Below are 23608 nucleotides of genomic sequence, written 5' to 3' on the forward strand. Positions count from 1 at the left end.
CATATAAATTTTCTCTTCCCAATGAGATTATAAACTCCTTGAGAGAAAAGGTTTTGTATTTCATTTCTTTTGAATCCCCAAATAAAAATGGGTGAAAAGAAGTTTTCAATACTTTAAGTACTTTTCTGTGTTAAAATAATACAATTTAATATTTAGTCTTTTGTGAAGTAATTGTAATTGTTAAATGGAAAATACTAAATAAAAAAAATACTAAAAATCAAACATTACAGTTGGGAATTTCAAATCCTGTAAAAATGAGTCTCAAAATACTTACGTAATTATTTTTAGGTCATTTAAGATATGTGATAGTTGACTATTATTAAGGTAATAATTATGTCATATTTTTCTGGTTCTAGACAAGTGAAGTTACTGATGTTAAGGTAGGCCAATTTTATTTAACTATGTATGTTAAGTAGCTTTAAAAAATTATTCTACCACGTATCTTGCAGATTTACACTTTAATAATAGGAGTCAAAAATATCTCTATCATACAGGAACTTATGGAATATTTATAAGGCACTAGATACTTAAGTTAAGTCCCATTTCCCTATGGGCAGTGTAGCTATAGTCACTATTCAATAGTTTTACTTTTTGTTTCAGAGAGATGCTTAGAAAAAATAATAGAATCAGTGATGCCATATAGTTCAATCTGTGACTGTTGTGCACAAATTTTACTGTAAAAAGAGATTCTACTGGCTTTACTTCTCCACTCTTGGCAGATAACCCACACAGAATCAAGTTCATTATATTAGGATCCTTTTTCTGTGGGTCTCTATTTGTACAAAATGCTATTATCTCTTAAGTTTCATTAGTTAAGAAAGATACAGTAAAAACTCATTAAATCAGATCCTACTGAATTCACACTTTGCAGGAATTTGAGCTTTTGCTAGGTTGGTTTACTGTTGCATTGATGACAAAGTTTGTTAAGCAAATTAATAGTATGGCAAGATGCTAAGGGATGCTAAAGCTTAAACTATTCAAGAATATAAACTGCTTTCAAGTACATTTATTTCTGCTAAACACATATATTTCCATGCTAATAACTGATATAAATATATTTGTAATGCCAGTTACAAATCATTCATTAGAACCAATCCTAAATGGACATTTGCTAGGTGCCATTTTATCAGAAATAAAGCTGCATTTCTCTTTCTTTAAAGTTTGAATTTTATTTGCTTCACTTATTCAAACTGGTCTTCTCCCCAGTTATTCCTAATTAATAAATAACCAAATCATTTTTGGCATTTCTAGAACAAAGACATTTCCATACCATATTAAAGAAATCATCCGAAAATTATTTGGGTACTAACTCTGCATGAAAAGCTACTTTGCAGAATTTTTACTGTAATGAAATACAAAAAAAAGTCTATGAATTTATACAATAATTCTTCAGAAATACTGGTCTGTTTATTTCTGTATATTTTCAGATGATTTTAATCTAGTTTGCGAATACAGACAAAGTTTTTTTTAAAAACTAGAGAACAATTCAGGAGCAAGAATAAGAAAGTTCTAAGTATAGACCAATTATATTCTCAAAGAAAAAGAAATAAATTTTCATATGTACTTCACTACTTTGAGGCAGCATATTATTATGGAAATACTACCAGATTTGGAATTAGAGGTTCTAATTCTACATCTGATACTTATTGTGTGCCCTTGTTTAATCCCTTTGGATCTCAAATTTCTCATCAGCAAAATATGGTTATTGAATCATGGGATTTCTAAAGTACCTTTAAACTTTAATTCTATGATCTTGTCATAGTAATAGTAGTCAATGGATTTGTAATTTCAAGGTTCTAGATATTTTCTCCAATGATGAAGATCCAAACCTCCACCATCTTTCTCATCCTATATAGCTCCTGTTTATGTTCTCCCATAAATCTAATTATAGAGGTGAGGCTCTACCTAACTTGCAAGGGAATATTCTTTCAATGTCTTAACATTTTTTAGATACTAGAGTAAATACCAATTAGATACCTGATTCAATACCTATCAGAATTGCCATATGTTTTTCTATTCTATTTTTTCTATTCTATTCATTTTCTATTCTATTTTCTAATATTTTCTGTTCTATAATATTTCTATTATTTCTATTCTATAGAAAACTATTCTATATCACATATCTTTGATGTGATATCTTTTATATTGTTTCTTGTATGCAATTCATCACTGCTAATATTTGTAGTCTATTTATGCCTACCACATATCTCTCAATTGCCCTTTGGAATATACACAACTTTGATTCTGAGGAGATTGTTATTTATATAAATCACAGGAATATTCCATGATTAGAAGAATTTAATGTATTTTAACATTGATATATTGAGATTTGGGGGATCAATGAAAGTATGATATGATTTTCCAGATGCAATCCAACCTTCTCATTTCCTTTTACATAATTCTTGATACTTCTCATTCAATCTGCAGCATTTGTCCAATATTTAACATATGTGTTCATCTCTTAAGGTATGTACATGCATACATATGTATACAATGATATATATATATATATATATATATATATATATATATATATCATTATATACCAGTTAAACAAAAACACATGTATACATATAAATTATGTCCCTAAAATCTTAGTGCAGTTTTAAACTTATCAAAGCATAAGCATTAATGTAAAGGTTAAACAAAGTTTAAAATTACATTAATACTTCTAAGGATAAAATATATGAGTATATGTGTATTATATACATATGAATTATTCAGGATGCTACTTATATATATTTGCATATTATAATCTGGACAATACACAATCCTCATTCATTTAGTTTTTCTTGCATGAGTTGGTAGGCCAAACAATTAAAGGATCATGATTATTATTAGAGGCTTCATACAAATAGCACAATGTCATCTGCATATAGGAGCAGCCTCATTACAGGGAACCTTCTATTTGGATTCTGTGCTGGATATCCTCTTTTGACGCGCATGGAATGTGTCTCTCTTTTTTCTGTTTTGCTGGATAATCAGAACAAAGTTGTCTCAATTTTTACATATACAAGGAATCTTGTTGAAAGAGAATCTTTTAGGCTGGATTTTCCTTTACCAATTCAAATACTTTTAATAGTCTACGAACAATAAACAGTGGAACTTGGGAATCCTCTGTACCTTTATTAATCAATTTATAACTGTGAATATATGGTCTGTTATAGAATATAATTTGTGAAACCTGACCTCTTCCTTTCTCTTTATTTTCCTCAAGGATGCCCACAGCATACATATATACATATATAGCCCATTCTGTTGAAATGTTTTACTTTGGTAATAAAGTAGACATATTGCCAACCACTTTAATCATGTTTTTTCCTAATCATTTAATTCTTCCCTTTAAAATAGATATTGTATTCTGATTCCACTTAAGAATATAAACTCTTTGAGGTCAGGGACATTTTGCCACTTTTAATTTAAATCCTTTAGCCTTACACTTAATACAAATTTAATAATTCTTATGATTCTAAATGAGATGATCTCTAGCACAGATCTCCCAGTGTAGACTTGATCAAGTCTAACTATTTTTTAATCTTTAAATCTTCATTCAGGCACATCAAAAACTGTAATGTCAACGTCCAAACATGATAGTTCCCTTGTAACCAATAAAAAATTTTTTTGTTATAGATTAGTTCTTCTTTTTTCTTTTTGGTCTGCCTATTGGATTGCTTCCAATTTTGTCTTTAAATGCTCTTAAGATAATGTCTTGTGTATTGGGCTAATAAGCTTTGGACCAATTCATTCTTCCTTATTCCACTTCTTTTAGTTTTATGAAGCAACATTGGCTTATAATCTTCTACCGCCCTTAACTGTAAAAGTTTTTTAAATTAAGCAATATTTATAAGGCCTTGTAGGGAACTGATTTTGAAGTCAAAAGAACTTTGTTTAAATGCTATTTCTGCTCCTCACTACCTATTTGATCTACAGCAAGTCACTTCAGTTCTTCTAGACCTCAGTTCCTCATCTGTAAAATGATAGATAGAGTGCCTTCCAACCCCTCATCTGTGTGTTTGATTTCCTAGGCTATTTTGGCCTCCTCATTGTGGCTGTTTCTTTTTATCAATTAAGTTTCTACTATAAATGGTGATAGTGCATGTCAATATCTGCCCCTTTATTCATTTTCCTGTCATAACAAGTTTGTTTAATTATACTCCATATCTTTAACTTTTAATTTGAAATAATTTTGATCCTTTCCAATAAATTGAGGGTCTATATAGAGATGCTCAATTGAAAAATGATTCCTATATTGTAACCAGTCCTTTTGCCAGTTTAAGATAGATATAGTCAATCTCTAAAGCATATTTCCTTTTTTTTCTTGGATAATGCAAGAATTTGTTTTCTGTGACTTTATTTGTAACAGGTTTTGTTTTTCTTGCCTTCTCAACTGGTGTGGAAGAGATAAGAGGAAAAAGAGAATTTAAATTTAATTTAAAAAAATACACAGTCAGTCTTATTTTGTATAATGTTTTTGTATAATGTTATGCTTGAATTATTTAGCACCATCCAATTCTTAACAATAGATTACACTTTACATAGAGTCTTATTCATATTATCTCATTTGATACAACATCCCTAAAAGGAAGGTTCTCTTATCCTCATTTCACAGATCAGAAAGCAAAGGCATCAGACAGAAGTTTGACTTGTCCAGTATCACTTAGGTATTAAGTGTCAAATACACCTGACAACACATCCATCAAGCTATCCTCCATCATACTCTGCTGCATTGTGCATGGTTTTGGGTGAGGGGGTGGTGAGGCTGGATTTGAATTCAGCTCCTATCTACTGTGTTGTCCCTATATATTTAACTGCCCCAACACTGCCTTTCTTAAAGAAAATGTTATTTATAAAGTTAAGACTTCTTTATGGTCTTCATACTTCTGTTTTCTTTTGTTTCTTGGTTCTGAGCCATATTTTCCTATTATCTATCTCATGCTCACTTTGAATCATATTTAATACTCAGTGACTTTCATGCAATGTTTTTATTGCATCACCGATTTAGAATAGAGTAATTTTTTGAGGAATATTTTTGTTTCCTCATATGTTGGTGCCTAAAATGCTGTTATATTTATCATAGGTTTTTTTTTTTTTATTTATTCTAATCATGAGAATGAGGTGACTTTGTATACCAGGAAATGAGGTCTCTAGTTGCCTTTGGCCAGACAGCAAAATTTAAGCCTGTCAATTCTTTTATTTGCCTCTCCAAAGATAATCAGTGAGTTCATCCTTCTATTTAGCCACAGCTGATCTGTTCCTCAAGCAGCAGATAACAATTAGTTGCTGGGACCCCAATGAAAATCACTCCAGCATGCTAGAACTTGCCAAAGCTTGTGTTCTAATGGCAGAACCATCACAAACACAAGGTCAGAGTAAGACTTTTGGATGGTTTTTGATGCATCATATAAATGATTTTGGATAGTATATAGTATTTATCAAAATTACAAATGACCCAAAACTAGAGCTGGGATGGGAATAGTAGACAAAATTAGGATTCTAAAAAGTTTTGACAAATTAGTGCCTTGAATTAAATAGAATTAGGTGAAGTTTTATACTTGGGTTAAAGAAATCAACTTCACAAGCACAAACTGGACATGTAATTGGACAAGTAGTTACTGGAGACATTTTAGTAATCTGCAGACTCAACATAAGTCAACGTGTGATATGGAAAACAAATAAACTAATGACATCGTAGGCTGCATTAAAAGACCATAGCTTCTAGGAACAATAAGAATATATAGAGAGGGTTGTGTTCCTACTGTTGGATTCCACAATTTAAGGAGCATGTCAGCTATCTCCAGACATCTTGAATCTATATTTTGCCACTGGACTTTCAGTGGCTCTGGAGGGAAAGTGAGGCAGGTGACCTTGCACAGCCCCCTTCACTTAAATCCAATTCATTTACATGTCATGGCATCATCTCTCTGATGTCATGGTCCACGTTGAGGTTTGGTTAAAGGAACTGGAGATGTTTAACAAGTCTGGAGAAGAGAAGTCATTTAGAAAACGTTGAGATTTATTTTGCCCAGAGGGCAGAACTAGGAGCTATCTAAAAGTTGAATGGACTGCTTCAAATGACATTGTGCATCCCCTGGATGAAAACTCAGGGGATGCACAATGTCATTTGGGGTAACCATTCTTTTTCAGCTTTAAGTGGTATTGGATGGCCTTCTATAATACATTTCCTGTCTTACTCTTTAAACATTGGAAAAACTCTGATTTTTACTCATCACTGCAATCATCATTCTTAGTTACCATAATGAAGACTAAGGTCATACAGTCATAGATTTATTCTTTCAGCAGTAGATCAAAAAGTGCTATACAAATTAATATTGGAAAGTACAATTAGTCTTTTGCAGGACATTCTCATTTTTCAATACAAAATTCTTTATGAAGGACAAATTTTGTTAAAAGTTTTGGCCCTATCAGTTGAAAGTATTGCCACTTTAAGAAATCAGAATGAACACATCCTGCAAACAACTGCAAACAGAAAAGAGAAGGCTTACTGTGAGTCTTAACCCCACCAAAATCAGTTTAATCTACTGTCAGTATTTTTCTTTTTATTTAATATTTTCCCCAATTACATTCAAAACAATTTTGTTTACATTTGTTTTTTAAAGTTTTGAGTTCTAGATTCTCTCCTTTATCATTTCCACTCACAATTAAGAAACCACTTATGAAAAAACTAGATCTCCTGCCCTAATGAAAATAATAACCCTCAAGAAAAACTAGTTAAAAAAGAGAGAGAATGCTCAGATACAACTAGTTCTTTCTCTGGGTATAGATAGGATTTTTCATCATAAGTCCTTCAGAATAGTTGTGGATGCATTCTTCCAAGTTTTCTGGCACTTCTCTTGGCCCAGCTTCTCCCATCTACCTTTTTTTTTTTTTTTACTCAACTCAATAGATCAAATACATAAATGAAGAGAAATGAATTCTGATCTGAGTTAATGTCCCTGTATTATGAATTCTGTATTTAAATGATTCTTACAGTCCCACCTTTGTTTCATATCTTCTTCTTTTCTTTGTATTCTTCTTTTGTTAACACTGTATACATAAGACTATATTCTTGCCACCTTTGTTAGTTGATTCATCACTATCCTTGGTGTCCCAGGACTGATACATTTAAATTTTATTAATTTCTGATCTTGATAAATCAAACAATGGACTAAAGTCCTAAAAGTTTGGATCCCATGATTACAAATAATTCTTTTAGTAAAATTTCCTTTTCATCAAAAAAAAATTTCCTAAACATGGAAGTATATAAACTCCCCCAAATTATTCATTTTTCAGAAGAGTTTCAGCTCAGAGAGAACCCTCATGGTTAATTTACTTCAGATGGAAATAGAAAACTAATTAAACATTTTCTGAATTCCCTTAAGTTACTCATTATACAACAATTGCAGTAGAAGAGTGTAAGACCTTTATGAAAGAAAACAAAGAAAACCCCATAAAATTTTAAATTGAAATATATTTTTACTGGTATTGTTTCACAACTGATAATATTTAGATGTACTTATAAACAAATAAAACATAATTCAAAACACTTTTTTTACTTTCTCTGGGTCTCTCTAAGTAATGCTGGATCCTAGTTGCCCCTTTATCCCTAATCAACTTACATAATTATTTGTATACTTAACATAACCCTATTATATTATATTGTAGATAAGCTTATTAGTGTTTTACCCCCCCAAAAAAATTCTATCATATGTATTAGATATGTAACAATGTTTAATTAAAGGCTCTTAAAGGAATAGAACGATTGTTTCTATGAAACAGTGGAGAGTCAGAAGGCTTGTGTTTGAATCCTGGCTTTGTTCCTTACCGTCTCTTTGACCTTGCCTTTCCCACATCAGTGATTATTTGAAAGTGGCTCTCAAAATTTATATTTGGAAAAAGGATATTCTCAACTAGAGGTTCTCATGATGTTCCCAAGACCCCTTCAAAGGATCCATGAAGTCAAAAGTATTTTTATAATAATATGTAATTTCTAACTTAAATATCAGTAGATAATAATCCTCATAAACAAGCTCTTTGGGGGTCTGGGATCTAAAAAAATTAAGAACTACTGTTTTAAATTCAGCCTAAACTTAAAGAATTTCACCCCCCAAAAAAGAACATTGGTATTTTCATGTTCATCTTTACTTTAATCTTAGTGAAATAAATTATTCCATTTCTTATAGACTGGATTACAAAAACCTAAAGCTTCCAAAAAGGACTAAAAGAACTTTATTTACATTTTTTCTACTAAAATAGAAACCTCATGAAAGGCCCTAAGTATATATTATACTAAAGTGTCTGGAGTTACAAAAAAACAGATGGCTGATAGTGATATAATGGTGAAGCTACAAAGCCAGAGAACCAAGTTCTGATCACAGTTTTGACACTAGTTAATTACATCATTTAAAGGAAATCACTTAACATCTCTGGGTCTCAATTTCCAGATATAGAAAATGGGAAGGGGGAAGTTGAATTGAAAGATGTATGGAGTTTCTTCCTTTAGCTTAAAAAATAAGAATTTTTCATGTGTGTATCAATGAAATATGGAGCATACAAAAACATTTAAACTCATCTTAATTCAAGTCTATCTTATTATAGATCTTGAGAACTATATGAATATACTAAATTTTACTGTTTTAGTATGTGTTTAATAAACCAATCAACAGACATGTATTAAGCTCCTGTTTTATACTAGACACTTATTTTAGTTGATGGAAATACAGAAAATAAAAAGTGAGGGGAGTTCTTGTCCACAAAGACCTTACATTCTATACATGTACAAAATAGATACAAAATCATTTATAGGAGAAAAGATGAAAGGTCAGTACTTGAGCAGAGTTAGAAAAACTTTTGGATTCTTAGTCAGCAGACAAGCCTTTGTAGAGGCATGGAGTTGGGAGATAGACTGTCATGTACAATATATTATTCTGTGCAAAGATCAATTTAGCTGAATTGTTCAAAGTGTAGAAGGAAATCAGAAGCATTTATTACTATGTGCTATAGGCCCTGTTCTCAGTGCCATAGACATAAATAAACTAGAAAGAGATGTTAGGGACAAGTTAAAAGAGTTTCATCATTTTAGAGATAATAGGGATCCATAGTGTTTATTGAATAGAGAAGTAATCTAATAATATCTTTACTTTAAGAAAAAAAGACTCTGATAGTTGTGTGCAGATGATTTGAAAAGAAGACTAGGTAGGGAAACCAAGTAGGAGGCTGTAATTATATTCCAGATGAAAGTGATGAGAACCTGAACTAATGATGGTGATTGTTATTGTGAATGGAAAGCACTAGGAAGATTTGAGAGGAATAGTAAGGGCAGACACAATAAGATTTGGCAACTGATTGCATTTGTGGAATAAGGGAAATTCCAATGAATCCAGAATGACACTGAGTTTATGAAATTGGTTGACTAGGGGAATGCTAGTGCCCTTTATAGATATAAGTTTAAAAGAATAATATGTTTAAGGGGAAAGATGAGTTCAATTTTGGTTAAAGTTTGACATATGGGACAAAAGGTTTGACATAATCAATAGATAGAAAGGGTTGCAGGATTAGAGCTAAGGAGAGTAATGAGGTTAGATATATAGATCTTGAACTCATCCACACAGGGATGTTACTCAAATTCATGGGAGGTGATGAGGTTACCTGAGAAAGGGTGTAGAAAAAAAAGAGGACTCAAGGAGAGCATTCACAGTTTATGAATATATTGTGCTTGATGATCCATCAAAGGAAAAAGAGAAGAATGGGGTCAGAGGGTAGGAGGATGACTAAAAGAAGAGAGAATGTACAAAATGACAGTAGGTAGACAATTGTATTAAATGCTGCAGAGAGGTCAAGAAGGATGAGGACTGAGAAAATGCTAACAGCTTTTTGGTAGTTAAGAAATCATTGCTAACTTTAAAGAGAGTAGTTTCATAAGGATAGAAGCCAGACTACAAAGAGATGAAAAATGAATGAGAGTGAAGAGGAACTGTATAAAGATGACAAATGTAAACAACTTTTACTAGAAGCTTATTTGAAAAGGGCAGAATGTTAGCTTGAGGCAAGGGTGTGCTAGAACTAGCTTTGAATTGCTCCAAATGTAGACTTGGTTTATTGATTTGTTGATTGTCTAGACTTTAAAAAATGATACTAATGCAGATTAAACTTTAAAATGTATGACTCTTTCCCTGTTTGTCCCTCCCCTCCCCTCTCCCACCCCAATCCCACCTCTCACACATACCCTGCAAAACCTGGTTGTTGTTAAACATTTGTCAGCACACCTCTCTTTGTGTTGCACTTTAAATAATATTTGAATTCAGCTGGAGTGCAATAGAAAGCTAAGGGAAAGAAGTCCACATAAGGCCTGATGACTATAAACTAATAACAGCTTGTATAGGTTTACAAAATGCTTTATATTTGTTATCCCTATTATCTTGGGAGCCTCCCAACATCCAGAGTCAAGGGAAGGATTTAGACTTATTTGTAGTTAATGAAAAGGGAACTAATAGATGGTGAAAAAAATCAATGAGATGATTCTGTGGACAATCTGCTCAAGAAGATTGGAGAGGAAGAAATTGAGAATGTTGGTATTGGCAAGAAGGGCCAGAAGGAAAGGAATAGAGGATAATGTCAAGACATTGTGAAATGTAGAAAAGGTCAAAAGAGAAGGCTCATGGTAAATGACCTTTGTTTTCTTTGTAGAGTATAAACTGAGGTATTCTGGGAAGGACTGGCTAGGAAGCACTAGCTAGAAGAGTGAGTTAGAGAATCAATTAAGGAGGAGTTAAAGGAGTATCTTACCATGTTAAGAACTTAGTGAAAATGAACATAACTTTACAATTAGCAATCTATAAGACTTTCTGTGCCCATCACTCTCATGTTATGTGAATTCATATAGTAAAGAAATAATTACATAGGTAACATAGGCAACATCTTTGTCCTGGAAGGAAAATAAGTGGTAAGCTGTCATTCTCTATTATACATATCCTCTGGGGGGAAGTGGGGAATAAAGTCTTCAGATGGCATGCAAAAGTAAAATCAATTACTAATTGGGTTGATATTTACTTACCAGTATACTTAACCTAATAAAAATAGTAATAAAAGTCATCTAATATTTTATTTCCATCCTCAGAATGTAGATTACTGTAACAAGGAACATGCGAGGTACACAGCTTCTATTAACAAACTGGAGTATGAAAATGAAAGACTTCGAAATGATCTTGCCAAACTTCAGGCTAATGGAAAAACACCATGGACCAATACAAATGCATATGATGAAACAGTAAGACAAGCCTATCAAGCCCAAATAAAGATAAAAGAAAATGAAGATAGGTATGCATTTTAAATTGAATATGCAATACACATTTTTCATAAACTAAAATATTAAATTTTAATTTTAAAGAATTCAAACTATGATTTCCCATATTTTTGTTCATTCACCTTAAAAACTAATTCATGATAATGTATTAAATTTTAATTTTAAAGAATTCAAACTATGATTTCCCATATTTTTTTGTTTCATCTTGAAAATTAATTCATGATATTGTAGTCAAATACTAATGTTAACTCTGTTTTTACATAACCCAACGATCCAGGCTGAAGATGTTACTGTAGCAGATATTAACTTATCCAGATAAGATAAAATTTTAGTGTAGAAAGGATTGAACAGTCGCTAAGGAGGTATCAGTATGATGTGTGCTTTGGATTGTTATTCTTCTAGTGGTAAATGAGATAGTCATCCCACTTTTGACAACTAATCTCCTCCATCAGTTCACTGGAAAACAAAGGTGGTGTTTTTTTCTTTTCTGGGTGAACTAGCATTTATGAATATTAAGTTACAACATCTTATATCTTATTGGTTCCACCCTTTAAAAAAATCTTCAGCCTAAACTATTTTAATATGGCAGCTAGAGAAGGGAGAATAAATTTGTTCAATAAAAGAATCTTAGGTCTAGAGGATTCTCAGGCTACCTTCTAGCACATTTACAGTTTTTGAGTATCAATATCAGATGCTGTATTGACCTTGATATAGCTGCCCACAAGGTCATATTTAATACCAAAATACAACAATAGTTCTATTACTTACTAGTAGAATAATTAGTAATTTATTTGAGCAACACTTGGTCACTTGAATTTACTCACACTCACTGCCTCATTAAGCTCACTGCTTCATTTCTTAGAGGTAGCATAGCACAGTGAATCAGAGAGTTTGCCTTGGTGTCAAAAGGACCTAATTTTCAGCCCTGGACTTAATACATAGGGGTTCTATGACCCTAGGGAAGTCATATAAATGATGATTGCTTCAAAAACTCTCTAAAACTCTTTTAAATTGCAGAGTAGGTGCCAGCCTACATTGGTGGAAACCATTCCCTACTCAGAATTTGTCTATGTCATAAGTGTCTACCATCTGAAACACAAAACTAAGTGTTAGAGGGGTATCTACTGCTTTCCCACATGAAAAAAAAAAAAAAAAAAAAAACTAGGTGTTATAGGTATGTACTGCATTCCCATTAACTCACAGTCTCTGGATAGATAGATGAGAGAACAGAATATGTATTATTTGCTTCTACATTCATAGTTATTAATCTTACAAGAGAAAAGTCTCCTTCGTGGTTGACCATGCTCACTAGACTCTTAGCTAATTGTTTCTTCTTGTGCAAATGCCACTTTTCTAGATCACAGGATCCCAAATTTAGAACTAGAAAGGTCTCTGAGATCATCTAGTACAAATCCCTCAACTTGTGGATGAAAAAACTGAGGTCCAAAGAACATCAATGACTAGCTTAATATCATGCAGGTTTTCAGTTGCCAGAGCTTGTAACAGTGTATGTAGGTAGGTCAGCAGATTACTTAGTAGGAATGGTGAACAAAGGTCAAAATTATTGGCAGGAATGCATAATAAAGGTAGGAGTTAAGAACAAAAGAGCTAGGCAATAGCCCTGAGACTTCTACCATCTCTTTTGTTCTTGCCCCCAGAATGTTTTGTTTGGCAACCACAGGAGAAAGGTGGGAGCTAAGGGAAGCATCATCACAACCACACAGCTCCTTTCCAATTCTGGGGGTGGGCAAAGTCCCCCAAATTGTTGAGGGAATGCAGATTGATAATCATGGATCTGACATGAGTTAAAAGGTATTTCTTAAATCCAAGTCAAATACTTGGTTGGACCTGGCAATTTGAGTAACAACAAGAGAGTCAGTCAGTCAAAAATAAAAAAAAAAAACAAAAACAAAACAAAAAAAAAAACAAAGACATAATCCAATCTGATGTTTTTTGCTGACTGCCTAGCTGTGTGCAGCTGTAATATTTTCATGTCCCAGAACAAGTCAGACTAAAGGAGTTTAACCCCAGCCAGCATATGGTAGCAGAAAACAGCAAATAACCCAAAATGGGAGAATAGCCGAAGACTAACAAATGGTAACAAGAATGCAGATCAGCAAACATTGCAAATCTGCAAACATTACAACAAGGAACCAGCAGGGGCAAGATAATATCTAGCAATGAGCAAAGGCACAGAGCCCAGTAGAGAGCAGCATTATGTCGTCATCAAAAACATCACTGGCTCTGCAGCACTGGAGGTATGAGTTGCAAGTCATCTATATGTTTGCCTTACCACATATATCCCTGTGTGAATGCTTCTTCATATATGAATATCCAGGTTTCTTCCTTGGTCATAAGTGTTCCCTGCTATATGTACACCCCACTGGAGATATGATAAACTGTGAAAAATTATATCCCTTTGCGTTTGAAGGCATCTTTTCTTGTTAATTTGTTACATTGTTGATTAAATGTATTTTGATTTAACAAATTTATCATATCAGCATAACTTTGAAAGAGTAAACATGGGTGGGGGCTCATGAGTCATAGTTTTAAGAAGATACTAAACCATAAAATGCTTCATGACAATATAATAAAGGAGATAGCAGAGGGAAAGGTTGTAAATAATGATGTTAGCAAAGGTGAAATCTTTTCAGTTCTTGAGCAAAACAAGCAAAGAGTAAATCTGTAGGGTACTCATCTGCCAAAAAAAAAAAAAAAAAAAAAAATTGACATTTATCCTCAAAAGAACAAATAACATTTGAAACATATACTTTGTGTTCAGTGTAAACAGATACTGTGGATACCTGTGATCTCTTAGCAGGTAAATATATCCAGTTACCCAATTTTTCTTTTCCCAGCGTTTTCAAATAAACTTAACACATTTATTAATCACTTTTATGTGTAGAGCAGTGTGTTAACTATCATTTGAAATACAAGCATATATAAGACAGTGTCTTCTAGATAGGAATACTATGAAGGCTCATAATTAATCTTTCTGCTTTTCTCTATATCTGTAACAGCATTCTATATAAACATTTATTGAATGTTTCAATATTCAAATGTTAAGAAACATTTGTTGAATTTGGGGTTATTGGAATCCCTGTCCTCAAAGAAGCTTATCTAGTAGAGGGACAAGATATATAACATTTATATAAACATATATTTATATGCTTGTATTTACATATATACAAATAATTATAATAAAATAGAAAATGATATGTACATAAAAGTAAAACAAAAAATGTTAAGTGAAGTCTGAGCTGGAAAGTACCATTTCTGGCTGAGGGAATTAGGGAAGGCATCATTGAAGATGTGGCATTTGAACTGGGTCTTAAAAGATGGATTTTGACAAGTTGGAAGGAAAGGTTTCTCATATATAGAGAATAGCATAAACAAATATAGGAAAGTAGAAGAATATAATACTGGCTCATAGATTTAGGGTTGAAAGGGATATTAAAGAGCACCTTATCCAACACTCATTTTACAAATGAATAAATTGAGGTCCAGAGAGGTTAGGTACCTTTCCCAAAGTCAGATAGGTAGCAAGTAATCATCCCAAATCCTGCCCAGCACACCACAGAGCTTCCTGTAGGAATTACAGTCCTTTTTGTCTGAATTGTAAAGTACATAAATAGGATTAGAGTGAAGTAAAATTATAAAGGTAAGTTCATGCTAAACTTAAATATCAGAGGTAGGAGTCACTAAGTGTGGAGTTGGGGGAGAAGGAGAAAGAGAGAGCCATTGAAGGGTTTTGAATGGAGGAGAGAGCAATTGAAGGATACATTCTATAGAAGGAAAATAGACAGCATTGCTGGTGTCCAATGGATAGTAATAGGAGCCTATATTATGGCTGTGACCTTGGCAATTGAAAGGAAGGCATGGGTGCTAAAGAGAATAATAATAATAATGGCTAACATTTGCATGGTGATTCAATCATTTAACCCTCATACCCCATGAACCAGGTGACTTGACATTACTATACCCATTGTTTGCATACCTGCAATTTCACTCATGTATGAAACTCCTAGAAAGGAAATTCCCTCCATCATAGCAAATTGGTATTTGTACTGCAGGTTATAGTCTTGGAATTGCCAGGGCCACTGAGCAGCTAAGTGATTCGTTTTGTAATTACACAGGTGAAAACTGAGCTCAGATTTTCCTTACTCTTAAGATTGGCTCTCTTCCTACCTTTTCTCTCCTTCCCTCTGTGAGTTTGTGTGTGTGTGTGTATGTATGTGTGTGTGTGTGTATGTGTGCGTCTGTCTCTATTTTTCTCCTTCTCTCCCTCTCCCCCTTTCTCTCCCTTCTCCTTTCTCTTCTCCCTCCATCCCCCTCTCAACCTGTCTCTGTTTCTCTCTGTGTGTATTTCTCTCTCTGTCATCTATGTAGTCTGTCTCTCCGTTTTTCTGTGTTTCTTTCTCTCTCTCTCTCCCCACCCCACTACACTCCTATTTTATAAGTAGGAAAACTGAGGCTCAAAAAATTAAATGATTTGCCCATGAGCAGACAGCCAATAAGTGTTGGAAATGGGCAAGTCTCACCTGATTCTAAACTAGTGCTCTCTCTACTATACACAACACAAAGCTCTCAAAAGATACTACAAATCAGAAATTCATAACCTGAATGTCAGTAAGCTTGTTTTTTTTAAATATGTCCACAACTGTATTTCAATACAATTGGTTACCTTTGAAATCTTTAAAACTTATGATTATTCTGAACAAGGGTACCATAATACTAAGGTCTAGGAACCTCTGCTGTAGAGGCAGTATTCCATTAGACATGGAAGATGAGGGATAAGGAATAAGACTTAACATATGAGTGAGTGAATAGTGCTTGCATCTACAGTAACAGGAAAATAAGACAAAATAAATATTGATTTTTCTATGCAATAAACTGTGTCAGGGACTAGGAATAAAAGGATAAGAAAGACCCAAATAATCCTCAAAAGATGTTTACAATAGACAGAGCCAAGATGATGAAGAAAAGCCAGGAAGTTGTTTGTCTAAAATATTCCCAGTATCCCTCAGAAACAAAATTAAATCAAGCCTTTAAAAGAATTCTGGAGCAACAGAATCCATACAAAAAGACAGAATGAAAAATTCTCCAGCCCAAGATAACTTAGAAGGACTTCAGGAAAGGTTCATCTCACATAGGTAAAAGGGGAGTGGAACCCAATGTGAGGCTCTTAGCCACAGCAGAGATCAACATGTGAGACTCTGAGTTCCTGATTCAGCAGGCCAGTGGTGAAGCAAGTTGTCTGTAAGGCCTCTAGCCCTAGTGCAGCAAAATACCAACTCCAGAACCCAGGGCACAACAGGAGCAACTAGGCCAGGTCATCCTTGGACAGAGGGTAAATTGCCAGCCTCAGAGCAAAAGAAAACCAATGGCCAGGCCCTGAATCCTCAGAAGTTTGGGACAGTGAGTTGAAGGACATTTCTCTTCATTTTGAGACAGAAGAAATGAAATAGAGCAAGAGGGAGAACTGTGTTAGGCTTCTCACCTGATAAAAGCTTTGGGAAGCCAACAACGATGGTCAGAAGTCAATCTCAAAATATGTCATTGAGGAGAAGATGCTAGAAACTGTTCACATTGGGTAGGAGAAGTAAAGGGTTTTATCATGGATTCTCAGTGCTCATTGCTAGATATTATCTTGCCCCTGCTGGTTCCTTGTTGCAATGTTTGCAGATTTGCAATGTTTGCTGATCTGCATTCTTGCAAATCTCCAGAGCTGAGTGCAACCTTTTAAAATGAGCAAAAAAAAAAAAAAAAAAAGGACCCCGATCATAGAAAGCTACTCTAACAGGGAAGATCTAAATACAAACTGAGAAGAGAACAATGGTGTCAAAATTACTTCATGCAAAAACTGAAAGGAGAATATGAACTTGTCTCAAGCCCAAAAAGCTCTCTTAGAAATGCTAAAAAAAGGATTTTAGAAATCAAGTATGGAAGATAGAAGAAAAATTGGGGAAAGAAGAATTATGCAAGAAAATTATGAAATAGTAGCTTGGAAAAGCACAAAAACTGACTGAAGAAATTGGCCAAATGGAAAAGTAGATTATAAAACCAGCTACCAAAAATACTTAAAAATTAAATTGGGCAAGTAGAAGTGAATGATTATATGATACATAAAGAATCAGTCAAACAAGAACAAAAGAATAAAAAAAAAAGAGAGAATGTAAAATAGCTCAATGTAAAAAGAATTGACCTGGAAAATAGATCCAGAAGAAGTGATTTAAGAATAATTGGGCTACCTAAAAGCTATAAAAAGAGAGAAAGGAGGGAGGGAGAGAAAGACAGACAGAAATCGATGGAGACAGAGGCAGATAGAGAGATTGGACAGCATTTTTCAAGAAACTATCAAGGAAAACTACCCTGATATCTTAGAACCAGAAGGCAAAATAGTCATTGAAAGAATCCACTAATCACCTTCTGAAACAGATTCCAGAATTTTAAAGTCAAAGAGAAAATCTTGCAAGCAGCAATTCAAATGTCAAATTACATAGGACTTGGCAGTTTCAACATTAAAGGATCAGAGAACTTGGAATATGATATTCCAGAATATAAAGGAGCTTGGATTATAACCAAGAATCAACTATTCAGAAAAATACAGCATAATCTTCTAAGATAAAAGATGGATATTCACTGAAATAGGGAACTTACAAACTTTCCTGATAAAAAGACCAGAGTTGAACAGAAAATTTGATAAAAATTCAAGACTCAAGAAGAATGAAAAGGTAAACAGGAAAGGGAAAAAAAAAAAACATGACATTCAATAAAGTTAAACTGTTTATATCCCTAAATGGGAATATGATACTCATAATTAAGAGCTTAAGAACTATATCACTATTAAGGCAGTTAGAATAGTATACTTAAAAGGTGTGAGTAAGAACTTGACTTTGATGTGATGATTTTTTAAAAAAGGATGAAAGAATCAGGATCATAATGGGAGAAGAGTATAGGGGAAAGGTAGAATGGAATAAATTATATCACATGAAGAGCCATGAAAGACCTATTGCAGGAAATAAACGAGGGGGCTGGTGAGCATTGTTTGAACCTTACTCTAATTGTATTTGGATCAAAAGGTGAATAACATGTTCATTTGGATAAAATCTACCTTATGTTAGAGGGAAATAGAGGAAGGGAGGGGAAAAAAGGGGATGATAGAAGGGACAGCAAATTGAGGAAGGTGGTTAGAAACAAAACACTAGTGAAGAAGAGACAGGGTGAGAGAAAAGCATAAATGGGGAAACTAGGATGAAGGGAAATACAAAGCAATCTTAACTATGAATGTGGTGAATGGGATAACCTTTCCTATAAAATGGAAGTGGATAGCAAGCTCAGAACTAGATAAAGCCAACCACAAAAGAGATGTTAAGAAAATGAATAGAATTTTAGAAAAGTTAGATATGAAAGACTTCTGGAGAAAACTGAATGGGGATAGCAAAGAATACATATTTTTCTCAGTGACAATTTACATCTACACAAAGACTGACCATATATTAGGGCATAAAAAAAATCTCAAATGCAGAAAGGCAAAAATATGAAATGCATCTTTTTCAGATCATGATGCAATAAAAATTATATTGAATAAAGGACCACAGAAAGATAGATTAAAAATAGGGAATTAAATAATCCAATCCTAAAGAATGAGTGGATCAAACAAATCATAGAAACAATTTCATTAAAAAATGACAAAAATGATACAACATAGCAACATTTATGGAAAGCAGCTTTGACAATACTTAAAGAAAATTTCATATTTCTAAATCCTTACATGAATAAAATAGAGAAAAATCAAATCAATGATTTGGACATGCAATTAAAAATCTAGAAAAAGAACAAAGCAAAAATCCCTAATTAAGCACCAAATTAGAAAATTGGAAAAATTAAAGTATGATTAATAAACTTGAAAGTAAGAAAACTACTGAGCTAATAAATAAAACTAAGAACTGGTTTTATTGGGGGAAAGACAATTAAAATAGATAAACTTTTGGCTACTTTGATTTTAAAAAGAAAACTAAATTACCAGTATCAAAAATGAAAAGACTGAATTCATGATGAATGATAAGAAAATTAAAGCAGCAATTAGGAGCTATTTTGCCCAACTGTATGCCAACAAATTTGACAATCTAAATTAAATGAATATTTTAAAAAATATAAATTTCAGATGAGGAAATCTCACAGATTGGGATGTGAGGAACACATGAGGAAATACAGTATTTAATCCCATTTTAGAATAGATGAGGAAAATACAAATGAGGAAATACAGTACTTAAATAATCCCATTTTAGAAAAAGAAATTGAAGTCATCAGTAAACTCCCTCAAAATATCATCAGGACTAGGTAAATTTACAAATAAATTCTACCAAACATTTTAAGAACAATTCTAATACTATATAAATTATTTGGAAAATACTATAAAAATTATTTGGAAAAATGAGTCCTACCAAATTTCCTTTTATAACACAAATATGATGCTGATATCTAAACCAGGAAAAGTAAAAACAAAATTATAGACCCATTTCCCTAATGAATATTGATGCAATTTTTAAATTTTTAAATAAAATATTAACAAAGAGGTTAAAACAATTTTTTACTAGGATAAAACACTATGGCCAGGTGGAGTTTATGCCAAGCATGCAGGACTAATTCAATATTGGAGAAATTATCAGCATAATTGACTATCAATAACCAAATTAATATCTCAGATGCAGAAAAAGCTTTTGACAAAATACAGCATCCATTCCTTTTGAAAAAGCATAGGAATAAAAAGAGCTTTCCTTAAAATGATAAATAGTATCTATCAAAAGCCATCAATAAGGATTATCTGTAAGGAGGTTAAACTAGAAGCCTTTCCAGTAAAACCAGTGAAATGATGCCCATCATCATTGGTATTATTCAGTATTATACTAGAAATGTTAGAGTTAGCAATAAAAGAAAAAGAAATTGAAGGGATTAAAACAGGCAATGAGGAAACAAAATTATCACCCTTTATAGATGATATTTTGGGGTAATCTTAGTCAATTAAAAATTACTTGAAATAATTGCCCACTTTAGCAAAGTTGCACATAAAATTACACAAATCATCATTTCTACATATTATCAACAAAGCCCAGCAGCAAGACACAGTAGTAAATGACTTTTCTAATCTGTTATTTGATAAACCTAAAGAGACTTATTTGACAAAAATTGATAGGAAAATGTAAAATAATATGGCAGAAATTAGGCAAAGATCAACATCTCACACCATGTTCCAAGAAAAAATCAAAATGGAAAAATGATTTAAACATAAAAGGTGATAACAAAGCAAATTAGAAAAACAAGAAACAGTTTACCTCTTAGATTTATGGAGAAGAGAAGAATTTGTGACCAAACAAGATATAGGGAACATTATGAAATACAAAATGAGTAATTATGATTGGATTAAATTAAGAATTTGCACAAACAAAACCAATGCAACCAAGATTAGAAGGAAAGTTAAAAAGGTTTTGTTTTTTTTTGCAACAGATATTTCTCATTCCTCAAATAATATAAACAGTTGAATCAAATTTATAAAAATACAAGTCATTCCCCAATTGATAAATGGTTTAAGGATATGAACAGACAGTTTTCAAATGAAAAAATTCAATCTCTATAAAATCACTTGACTAGAGAAATGCAAATTAAAAGAATTTTGAGTTACCCCTTCATACCTACCAAATTGGTTAATATGACAGAAAAGAAAAATGATAAATGTTGGAGAAGATGTATGAAAATTGGGATACTAATCCATTGTTTATGTAGTTGTGAACTGATCCAACTATTCTGGGAAAGCAATTTAGAAAGATGTCTAAAGGGCAATCAAACTGTGCTAGTTTTTGATCCAGCAACACCACGACTAGGAGTGCATTTCAAAAATATTGTAAAAAAAAGTAAAAGGACCTACATGTACAAAAATAGCAGCTCTTTGTGTGTTGGGAAAAAACTGGAAAACGAGGGGGTGCCCATTAATTGGAGAATGGCTAAACAAGTTGTGTTATATGACTGTAATAGAATACTATTGTGCTATAAAAAATGATAAGCAGACAGATTCCAGAAAAACCTGGAAAGACTTACATGAAATGATTCTGAGTAAAGTGTGAAAATCCAGGAGAACATTGTACATATTAATAGCAATATTGTGCGTTGCTCTTCTCAGCAATACAATGATCCAAGACAATTCCAAAAGACTTGTGATATAGAAGGAACTTTCCAGAGAAGACACTGTGCTGTCTGAATGCAGATCAAAGCATACTGTTTTTACTTTTTGTTTTTTGAGGGTTTTTTGGTGGCTTTCCCCTTTTCCTGTTTCTTCTTTCACTACATGATTAATGTGGAGATATGTTTACATGAAAGCACATGTATAACCTATTTCAAATTGATTGCCATCTTAGGGAGGGAGGTAGAAGAGAAGGAGGAAGGGAGAAAAATTTTAGAACTCAAAATGTATTTTTAAATGAAAGTTGAAAATTTCTTTACATGTAATTGGAAAAAAATAATATACTCTTTCCAAGAGAAAAAAAACATATACATACATGAAGTTAATACAAGAGAGGTGAAAAAGCATGTATGCAAAAACTATAATACAAAGGACAGCATAAGCTCAAAGTAAAGGAAATGTACTGGGAAACTCTTTTAGTCAAAAGAGTCAGGAAAACCTTTGTGGAGAAGAGGTATCAGTTGTGGATCTTGAAGGAAAAGAGGGATTTCAACAGAAATGAGGGTGGGAAGAGATTAAATTCATCCTAGGAATATAGACAACATGAGTAAAGACATGGAGATAGAGGGCAGAATGAAATTAATGGAGAGACATTGTTTGGCAGGAATTTATAGTATGTAAAGGGAAATAATATGAGATAGGACTAGAAGGGTAGTTTGAAGCTGACTCTGGAACATAGAGTGATAATGAGCCGAATCAGGAATATCTGCCTTCCAATTTGGCTTTAGACACTTATTAGCCATGTGACCCAATGCAAATCACTTAATCCTGTTTACCCTAGTTTCTTCAACTGTAAAATGGGACTAACAATCATACCTTCCTCCCATTGTTATAATGATCAAATGAGATCAAAAGGGCTTACCAATAGTGCTTGACACATAGTAGGAACTTAATAAATGCATATTAATAAGTCCTTCTCTTCCTTCTTTCTTTTGTTACTTCCTCCTTTCTGTCATTCCTTCCCCCTTATTCTCCCTCCCTTCCCCCCTTCTTCCAGCTCTTTTCTCTTTCCTTCTTAGTTGGCAATAGGAAGCCATTGAAGATTTTTCACTACAGAAGTAGTGTAAATAGAATGATAAATTAGGAGGATTATTCAAATAATGTTGTAATCAATTAATTGGAGTAAAAGAGACTGGAGGCAAAAAAAAACCCCAAAACAGGGTTCTTTTCAAATGGTTTGGAAAAATGAAAGTAAGAAGGTAGATAAAATATATAATGTGAAAGGTAAATCCACAAGACTGGATAATTAACTGCCAGGATAAAAAAAGGTGTTGAATATAAAAAATTGGAGGAAGACCCCAAAGACATGTGCTTGAGAATCTGTGAGAATAAAGACATCAAAATAAACAAGGAAGAAAAAAAAAAACTTATACAGGAAGGGTTTTTTTGTTTTTATTTTTGTTTTTTAGTGGGGGGTAGTCAAAGAAGATAACTAGTTCAGTTTTGGACATGAATTTAAAGTAGATGATATCTAGATGGAGCTATCCAGCAAGCAAATATACAGCTAGGAGGAGATGTCCAGCTGAGAGAGATTTATTTGAGAGTCATCTGTATAGAAGCAGGGGGGTTATAAAGGGAGAGAGGAATGAAGAAAAGAGTCAGTGACACTACTGAGACATCCATCTCTAATAGATTTTAAAGGAAGATAAGGAGCCAATAGAGACAAAAATAGTGGGGTGGGGGGAGAAAAAGAAAATCATTAGAGGGAAACATCACAGAAATTAAGGAAATAGATCAAGAATTGTTGACAGCACTCTCTTCCTGAATATTCCCTCCTGTCTGAACATTCATAGTTTAGCTCTTTCTTGATTCTCTATTCACTTGCCTAACCATTACTTCTCAGTCTTATTTATAAACTGGATTATACTTCCATACCAAGCCCCCTAACTAAGAGTGAATCCCCAAAGTTCTGTTTGGCTCTTTCTCCCTCTATACTCTCTAGGTGACTTCATTAGCCATTCATCAGAATACAAACATCATCTCTATGTAGATGAATCTTCCAGATCTATGCAGCATGTCTCAAAAGTCTTACATAGACTTTTGGGACATCTTGTACCTAATCTAAACATGTC

General features: G+C 33.1%; 1 protein-coding gene across 11 annotated transcripts in view; it reads left to right on the forward strand.

The window, feature by feature from the left end:
* The window catches only part of DEUP1 (deuterosome assembly protein 1), a 140805-nt gene that overhangs the window by 98424 nt on the left and 18773 nt on the right, over positions 1–23608 (forward strand). For 9 of the 11 annotated variants that reach the window (XM_031960988.1, XM_031960986.1, XM_031960991.1 and 6 more), the window contains 2 exons: positions 357–380; positions 11114–11313. In XM_031960988.1, the coding sequence (XP_031816848.1) occupies positions 357–380; positions 11114–11313 (224 nt within the window). The remainder of the gene's footprint in view (positions 1–356; positions 381–11113; positions 11314–23608) is intronic. The other 2 variants (XM_031960994.1, XM_012545094.3) reach the window with 1 other exon arrangement.

This window comes from Sarcophilus harrisii, chromosome 3 (genome assembly GCF_902635505.1).
Source record: "Sarcophilus harrisii chromosome 3, mSarHar1.11, whole genome shotgun sequence".
NCBI lineage: Eukaryota > Metazoa > Chordata > Mammalia > Dasyuromorphia > Dasyuridae > Sarcophilus > Sarcophilus harrisii.